General features: G+C 29.4%; 1 protein-coding gene across 1 annotated transcript in view; it reads left to right on the top strand.

Annotated features, from left to right (window-relative positions):
* LOC143072389 (protein FAM81A-like) overlaps window positions 1–4561 on the top strand; it is a 30504-nt gene extending 25943 nt beyond the window's left edge. The window contains exons 5-6 of the mRNA XM_076247296.1: window positions 2475–2585; window positions 4206–4561. Of these exons, the coding sequence (XP_076103411.1) occupies window positions 2475–2585; window positions 4206–4421 (327 nt within the window). The 3' untranslated portion in view covers window positions 4422–4561. The remainder of the gene's footprint in view (window positions 1–2474; window positions 2586–4205) is intronic.
* Window positions 4562–9783: the final 5222 nt, after the last annotated feature.

Genomic DNA, 9783 nt, shown 5'->3' with positions numbered 1-9783 from the left:
AGTAAGCACACATAATCAGCATGGCCAGGTAACTTTTATGTGTGTGTCCATCTCAGGTATGATCTCATCTTTTACATGTTGTGACTTTAATAGTATATAGGTGTGCATTTTGTCTTTTATATTTATCCTGAAAAAAAATTGTTTAATATTATTTTCTTATACTCCTTTTTCAATGTTGTATTTTTTTTTTAATGTCACCATTGTGATATAGGTAATCAAAACACGTAATGACTGTTCATGTTTTAGCTTATTTGTAGCATAGTGCACAATTTCATTGAAGTTAGGCTGAGCTTTTTATTTTTTAAGATAAAACAAAGTGAATTTTCATTAGAAAGAAGTGCCAATGTATATAATTTAAGGATGCACATATTTATTGCAAAAATTTTAATCATTAGCCTAAATTAAATTACCTTGTCTACAAACTTTTCTTTAAAAAATAATGTCAATTTATCAAAAATTTCTTTTATACGCCCGTCAGGAGCATTAAATGTTACCCTTGTCCATCAGTCTGTTTGGGCCATGAGAGCTATTGTTGTCACTTGGCATATGTTGTTTTTCATTAATTGTTTCGTCTTAAGGGGTTACAGAATACCTATGGGAGTTAACTCTTAAAAATCAGCTGAGTGTTTTAATCACATACTATAAGGAGAAATCAAGCTTTTTAACGATCAAAACTAGTGTTTGTCAGTACTGTAGGTGTAACACCACTAATTTGAGGCCGACCAGAAGGCACATACCAGAAAGTAGTACACATTTAACGCAAAATATGTCCTACGCATGAGTGTAACTTTCAAAATATGTAGGATATTTAGGTATTTTTGGCCTCAAATGAAAGCTGAAGGGCTGGTGATCATTGTAGAACACTTTCGAACTTTTGATTTTAAATATTAAAAAAACTGCACCAAATTTTAAAAAGAGGGTAAATTTTGTTTGTTTGTCAGATCTGAAGTACCTGTTTTGGTACATCCGAAGTTCGGGAACCAGTTCTTTCTTATATGCCATTAAAGGTATGTTGATTTTTTTAGTAGAAGACACCATAAAGTGTTGCTTTGACATGCAATGATTGCCACTTTATTTGAACTTAAAATGAAAGAGGTGTGTCTGCTTGAAATGGAGGAATTTAACATAGAAAGCAATGGTACCATGAATTAGTGGTGTACTTCCTGTAAATTCAGAACTTATTGCATCCATTTATTATTGCGATTTTGTCATTTTAGACTTGAATACGATTTTTATTTACGATTTTGAGATAAATCCTGTTTTAATTCAAAAAAAATATTTCAAAATGCGAGTTTAAATTATTGCATTTACAACTCTGTCACATTTTTCGCAATAATAACCAACTTGCAATAATTTCTGAATTTACAGTAAATATTTGTCTAAACTTTATGAAAATTAAATGAGCCAAATCTATTTTCGTCAAAGTGTTGGGTTCCTCCTTGAACTACTGAACCAGTTTCAATTCCACTCAGGATAAATGATCCTAGGATATCTACTATTAAGTATACATACAGCTTGTGTTTTTCATTTATTTAATTTTACGTTATCTTTATGGTTAGAAATGGCACTTAAGGATAAAATGTATTAAATATGTTATATCTTGAAAACCATAGAAGATAATAAAAACTTAAAAAGAGCGAAAAAATGTCAGAATGTGTTAAGATTACTTTCTTCCTATTGCCATTTACATTATCATTTGACTCCTTAAACAAATATTTTTTACTAGTATGGAGTTTTGCCATCCTATTGAAACTTTTAATTGAGAGGTAGAAAATGTAGGACAAAAAAGATCAGCAATGCAAGACATATATGTAATTAATTGATAGTCGAGTGTTTCTAGCTGTTTAAAATTTATTAATAATTAAAATGAACTTCATGAAGTATTTCATTTTGCCATTGTGTTTATATTATCATTGCTATGTAGACAAAGAAGGGAGGATTTTTGTCTTAAGATTTTTATTTTTTTTCATCAATTTTTGTATTTTATTTAGTGATTATAACACTTAAAAATAAAGTTGCAAATAGCATGCAACTCCAATTTTATTTAGGGTTTAAGATATAATGTTAGCTATTCTAATATGAGTCTTTTAATCTATAACATATATACAAATGGTTATCTAAAAAGTATAAAAATTACAAAAACAGATTAAGATTTGAACTGATCTAGCTTTATAAGAAAATATGAATTTTTGTATAGTTTTTTTTTTTTTTGGCAATTCAAAAAATCATATTTGTAATAAGTCATTGAGAACATTTTGGCCAAAGTGTTAAAATTTAAAACTGTTACATTGTTAGTGACAATCATTTTTGACAGTGAAAACATATTATATATTAATAGTCCATTTTCTTTTACCACAAGCACAAATATATGTCAACACAAAAGATTATTGTAAATGTTATTATCAGATATTAGCTTAATGGATCTTGGATCCTTTGTATTTTTATTGTCCTGATTTGTGTATTTGTTTTTGTAGGAAAAATTGGAGAGAAAAATGGATGAGAATCACTATGTTACAGATGCTAGACTACAGAAAGTTGAAGAAGCTATCATGGAAGAAAGAGCAAGAATTAGTGAATTACAACATGTGAGTAAACAAACTCATTCTTGTCATGAAGAATGTGAGACATAAGGATCTCAGTCCCACTGCAGCAACATTTATTATTAGTAAAGCTTTACATTTCAGATGTTTATAAGACCCAAAGGCTTCATACTTTGTATACAGATGTCTTTTGTCACAAAGATTCTGTCTGTCTTGTCATACTCAATTGTTCATTGTGCTTGATGTTATTTTCATGGTTTATCGACTGCTGGAAAAAAAATTATAGTTTTTTTGTCATGTGAATTTCTTGCTTATAATGAGTAAATCTGATAACTCTTTTTTTTAAGGCCGTTTGTTTTCTCGATTGAATTGTTTTACATTGTCATTTCGGGGCCTTTTATAGCTGACTATGCGGTATGGGCTTTGCTCATTGTTGAAGGTTGTACGGTTACCTATAATTGTTAATTTCCGAGTTATTTTGGTCTCTTGTGGAGAGTTGTGTTATTGGCAATCATACCACATCCTCAAGTTTTTGTGTTTTGGTCTGTTTTTCAAATACTTTTAGCGACAGGTCAATGATATTTGATGTATGAAATGATTTTCAACTGTACATGTCTGTCTGTCTGGCAGGTACCATCTGTCGATTCTGTTCCATGACCTCATTCTCATGCTTAAAATGTCTAATTTAAGTTTACCTTGTAAAGTTTTTTCACAGAACGAGATACTAGCAACAAATATATTTGATTTAGTGAATAATTGTAAGGTATGGCAGGTATCGTCTGGCCTTATTTTCATTGTTCATTGGTTAATATAAGTTTTCATGCATATGCCATGGTTTGGTTGTGTCTTGTATAATCAAAGAAATAGGTCAACTATATTTGGTGTATGTAATGATTGTTAGATGTACATGTCTGTCTGGCTAAGTTTATATGACCTTAACCTCTATTCCATGGATCATTGATAATGTAAAGTTTATGTGGTACTGGTAATAAAACTTTATTTTTAGAACTATCAAAATAAAATAAATCATGAATAGAATAAGCAGGCGAGACATTTCAGTGTGTGCACTGATGTTATAATACTTGTATTATCTAACAATAGTCTCAGTGGTTTTTTTTTTATAAGGGTGTAATAGTTGTGAATTCTTACTGGTTACTGTAGTAGTTAAAGCTGTTTGCTATATGTAGAATTTGTTAAGACAAATGCAGGGTCAAAATGGTTGGTCAGCATCTTCAAGTACTTATTGTCTTATCTTGTATTTTGAAAACTTTGTAGTTGAATACATTGGTTTTTTTTTTGTACTTACTAAAACAAGCTAACCCCCTCTCCCTATTATGAACGTCTTTTCTGACTTTATGAATACATGTAATTTCATATTACATTGTAATACACAGTAACAGCAGGAGATACATTTTCAAAAATCTGTGAAAAGTCCAGATATGCAGAATTTTAGTATGTCGGTCAACCCTTCCAAGAGCTTGCTGACGATCATGAGTGTGAGGTTTAGATTACAAATCTAAGACTTTTGCATTTCAGCCAGCTTTTGATAAAAAATGCTTGCATTTTTAACTTTACAGTAAGCTAGGTTAATCAGGCAAACCTAATTTTGATAAATACAAAGGTAATATGATTTCATGAATAATAACTTTTTTTCTTTCATTTCAGGATATTGAAAATAAGTTGATGGCTAAATTGGACTTCAGTATACGTAATCAACAAGAAGAATTTTCAAAATTAAAACGTGAAGTTCGTGAAGGGTTTGCTACAGTGCATGAGAGTATAAGTAATATGAAAACAGTTATGGAGGGAAAAAGAAAAATACTTGAGGATCAGCTTCGTAAAGAAATAAGTCAGATCAGAAAAATGGTGGTTTTGGTTTAAGCCTCATCAACGATCATAGTATCACTGTTTGAAGCACTCTCTACACAAACCTATCAAAACCCTGTCCCTGTTTGTTCGTATATTTACAAATGACTCATCCAATGCAACTTCATTTGAAACTATTGAAGGAGCAAATTTTATGCTCTAAAACAAATAAAATTAGGTCTAATTTAGTCTAATTGATTTCCACTTCTCATCTAGTATTTTTACATCTGTCTTTTTTTGTCGATTTCTGTGAAGCATATATTTTAGAAAAAAGTTCAACACAATAGTTCAACACAACCATTAACATAATAAATCATCAATTATTGACATTTGAATCTCATTGTCTACCTTTCATTCTAATTATCATTCTACTTTGCTGAGTTTCACCTGATTATATTTCAAGGTCACATTTACTTTATACATTACAGTAAACTTTAAAATTACAATGTAATTATTTTCAAACTTCAAATAATTTAATTTTGGATGTAACGCGTCTTCTGATTGGCTGACGTTATTTTATTATGAACCCATAGACATAATTTAGTCATGTGACCGTGACGTCATCAACGTTTTTTCATGGTTTTCTACGGTTTAAAATGGAATTTCAGATTAGATTATAAGAAATGACTGTAATATTTTTTCTGTCTATTTCGAAATAACATAAAAAATGTGGTGCACACTGTTAAATAACCTGCTACGCGCGTTATTCAGTGTGCACCAAATTTTTAATGTTATTTCTTCATAGACAGAAAAAGTATTAGTCATTCCTTAAATAAATTTTTATTTTGTATATATATTTTAACCACTTCACTTTAATACATTGTTAAATTCTGTTCTTACCCATTTGGATCAGTATATCACACACCAGTTTGTCTTCAGATTTAAACTGAGTGTGCTAGTATTGTAACAACTATTGGGCTTCCATAGCTAGCACACAAATCACAGAGAGGGTCACAACAGGAGATTTTGGGTACAGTTGTGTGGCTTGGATTTTAAAAAACCACCCCCATTCATATATTGTATAATTTTGAAATCGCAACCTACACAAATAGTTTACAGCGAAATCATAACCCATTCCTATATGATCGATTTGTTACACAATAAGTGTGAAAGTTTCGATGTGTGACTTTTTTTTTTGCTATTACTCCAGTGGGTAAAGATTATTTATTGTGACATTGTAATAAAATTTGATTAATAACAAAACTTGTGTCAATAAATTTCAGCAGATGTAGAAATTTATATAACTAAGAAATTGAAATTGCAGATTGTTGCAAAATAAACTGAAAAAATTATGACCCATTGATATTTCGATCCTTGGTTAAATTGCATACTATTGATATATTTGATAAATATAAAAAGGGACCAATTCCAGCAGCACATATGTATATACCTTCATATAGAAAGAGACTCACTGTGACACAAATCCAGATCTATGTAATTTTATATGACATAAGGGTGGGTTTTTAGCTACCTTGACTTCTCATCAGGGTCTGGCAATGTCATATATCATATGAGTATTTATTTACTAAATCTCTCTTCCTTGTTTTTACTAAATCTCTCTTCCTTGTTTTTACTAAATCTCTCTTCCTTGTTTTTACTAAATATCTCGTCCTTGTTTGTATGGGTTTTAATATATTGTATTGTTTTTTGTACAGTTATGGTTTACTCACTATTTTTTAAAATTTATAGTTGTCTTTTGTGACATACATTATGATTTGATGAAACAGATATTAATACTTATATATATATCAGAAGAAGTAGTTTTTATATATCTACCTTGTCTCAAAATAAAATAATCTCATAATATATAATCTCATGAATTTGTTTCTATAAATATTTTTATTTGTTATTTAATGAATGGCTGTGTTAAAACATATTTGTTTATGTGCCAAATGTTAGTTGTGGACAAGTGATCAGGTTGCTGTTAATAATTTGTATGTCATGCATGATTATGATCATTGTAAATAGAATAGGGTAATACTTTTATATATTATTATTATAACGAAGGGATGATTTCAACTTCACCATTTGGAACTCTTGGTTTGATAGCTTCCTTGCGAGCAGCAACCCTCTATCAAGAAAATCATGATAGGAAATGCAAGCACGGGAATATTGTATCAATTGAGAGATATTTACCCCATATGCAGGTGCCGCTGGAAAGTTCACAATTGGAAAGCTGAAATCATCTTTTGTCATAAAGTTTTGTTTTCAACTGACCCTCATTGTCAATTTCTAGATGTAAGTCAAGATATGAGGGCGACTTAACTGTATCTGTTGTATGTACATGCACTTGCATATAGTAAATTTTTATCTGATGCAGCTAATATGTGATAAAATATAATCTGAATTTAAAAACAATTGAGGATTTTTCTACTCAATTTGTTACTATTCTCAGACAAACTCCCGCTTTTGAAAATTATTTAGAATAAATGACTTATGAACGACTTTAAATTTCACAATTTACTTTTTTAAGTTTTCTTGAAACCCCCCAAAAATAAGATGAAAGAACAGTAGTTAAACGTTTTATCTATAATAATGTCTAAAGTGGAAATCTATTTTTTTCTTATTACAAGCGCTTAAATAATACTGAAAAAAATCACTTATGATCATGCAAGGAACAATTGAAAAAATAGCTTGTATAACTTGAAAAAGTAAAACTTTTGTGATAGATGTTATTATGACTTGTTTGTCTCAGAAATAATATAGAATTTATGTCTTCCATTGTTTTGTTTTTAATACTTGTGTTGATATTATTAATTTTTGAAAGCATTATAAAATTCAGGTTACAGATAATAATCTTTGTATATTTTCTGAGTAAGTGTGCAGTTGTACTGCAAAACACATACCAAAAATATGAAAAGTTACATATTTAAGGCAAAAGAGATTATAACTGTATTTTGTTATTAAGAAATGACTACAACTAAAGTACACATTTCAAAAAAGTGTTCCATGGCAATGGCATAAATTTCCAAAAAAATCAGATTTAATTGTTTATTGCTGAATTGTGCACAGGTGAATTAAAATTTCAGGCTTATATCAACCTGTTTTGACATTTTGTAGGTTTTTTCCCAATTTTTCCAATTTTTGCGGTTTAAAATATGGGCTGTTTTTGTGAAAATTGTAGAACCTAGGTACCAATTGTAAATTGCAAAAATTATCAGCATGACATGATCACTATATACTCTGAAAATTTGACAACCTGTTTTTTTAACTTGAAATGTTATCTTTTAATGAGTTTTTTTTTAGTTTTGGTTGTTATTTCAAAAACTACATGAACTTAAAGTTAAACATATGAACTACAAAAATGATAAGTCACATTAATAATTGCTTGCTCAATATATATTTATAGCATGCACATATAAATTCCCTCTTTTAAGTAGACTGGGTTTTTTAACCAGATGGCAAATAGGTTAGATTAGAACTAAAAAACCTCACCATGAAGTATTTTTATAACCATAACCAATTGCATAAAATAGAAAAAAAGTGAGTCATTGCCTTTCACATTATATTAGTTAAAAGGTGTTTCGTATTATCCTTTATTAAAGATATGAGTACCTATGAGCAGAAAAGGCTGTAAGCAGTCAAAATTTTATATAAGTCCTGTGTCTCATATAAAATATTAAATGTAATAAAATCAATGATTTATGCAAAATATTAAGTTTCAATAGCTTGAAATATGACGAAAACATTATTCAAAAATAATAAGCAGAGCATTTTTTACATTCCTTCATTACTGGAACAAAAGCCAGTGCCATAAATAGGTTTTATGATGCATATGTCTCACTGGTATGATATATTATTATAACTAAACTTACTATATATAACATTGATATACAAAGTCAATCAGAGGAACATACCAGATTTTTAAAGGGTAAACAAAATTGATAATTTCTTATGTAATTACTTGAAGAAAAAAAAAAGGAGTCATGTTGACAGTTTCAGGTATATTTATTTTAAAAAATAGGTTAGTCTGAAAAATTTGGAGTTTAGTATGGCGTTCATTATCACTGAACTAGTATATATATTTGTTTAGGGGCCAGCTGAAGGACACTTCTGGGTGCGGGAATTTCTCGCTGTATTGAAGACCTGTTGGTGACCTTCTGCTGCTGTCTGTTCTATTGTCAGGTTTTTGTCTCTGACAAATTCCCCATTTCCATTCTCAATTTTATTTTTAGATATAAAAAATCTTAAATATGCCAAAAATGTCACTTTTCAAATAGTTTTTGTCAAAAATGAAAGTGGCCGCATACGTGTTCATCCTCAACCTTTATATATGTTATGTATTCTCACCAAATACAGCTTACATTTCAATATGAAGAATGAACACAAATGCATCTTTCATTTGAGACGGAAACTGTCTAAAATTTGACTAAAATGCTTAAATTGTGAAGATTTCAGTAATTTAGCATGACTTAATGATGCTATTACCAGATATATATGCATTGTATTGTAAAAAAAAAAAGCCCATATTTATGCAGCAGAAGCAATCTTCTTTCCAATAAATAACTAAAAGTTAACATTTAAACAATTTTGTAAAACTGCTATATTTTGGGGCCAAAAAGGGGTCTTACTGAATCTACTTCTTTCATTGTTTTTAATTTAACACACACAGATAGTCATTCAGCTTTGTTGGTTCTTAAAAAAAAGATGAAAATAAATGGTTTTTATTTGTATGATCAGACATCCTTATTAATATATATACATGTATATAGATATATATAAGAGAAGATATGCATTGCTCATTGTTTTTCAAATTCATTTTATGTAGTAGATTTTATGTCCAAAATCAAAACAATTGATAAAATGTTACAAGCGCATTAATGCTATATTGGTTTAATAAAGAACATGAAGAAATCATAATTATTTATATTTATTGGTATGATATAGTTTAATCTTAATACTCATTATCATAGCCATGCATCAAAGGCATGGAAAAGAATTAATAATTTGAATACATGATAGAGGTATATAGATTTCACCACTGCAAAAAAGTGCGTTACCATATTTCTCCGCTCAAGAAAGTTAGATTTTAATATTTAATATTTAAAGCATGAGGCTTGCTATGCTTTTTGAATAATTAAAATTTAACTGTTGTGAGTGGAGAAATATTGTAATACACAAGTTATAGTGGTGGAATATGTTTTCTTATGATTTTTATCCTTCCTGTTCTAAGATTTGTAGAAAGTTGTGTTCTTAATGTGTGATGTCATCAGGCATGATTGCCTTTTTATACAACCGCAAAAAAATTATTGGGGTCGTATAATGGTATGATGTTGTGGTCTGCGTCGTATGAAGACACATTTTGTGTCAGGACAATAACTTTAGTTTACATGAATGGATCTCTTTGAAATTTAATAAGAAGGTTAAATACCCCTAA

This window comes from Mytilus galloprovincialis, chromosome 4 (assembly GCF_965363235.1).
Source record: "Mytilus galloprovincialis chromosome 4, xbMytGall1.hap1.1, whole genome shotgun sequence".
In the NCBI taxonomy this organism is placed as follows: domain Eukaryota; kingdom Metazoa; phylum Mollusca; class Bivalvia; order Mytilida; family Mytilidae; genus Mytilus; species Mytilus galloprovincialis.
Note: the sequence above shows the minus strand (reverse complement) of the source record. Positions and strands in the feature narration are given on the sequence as shown.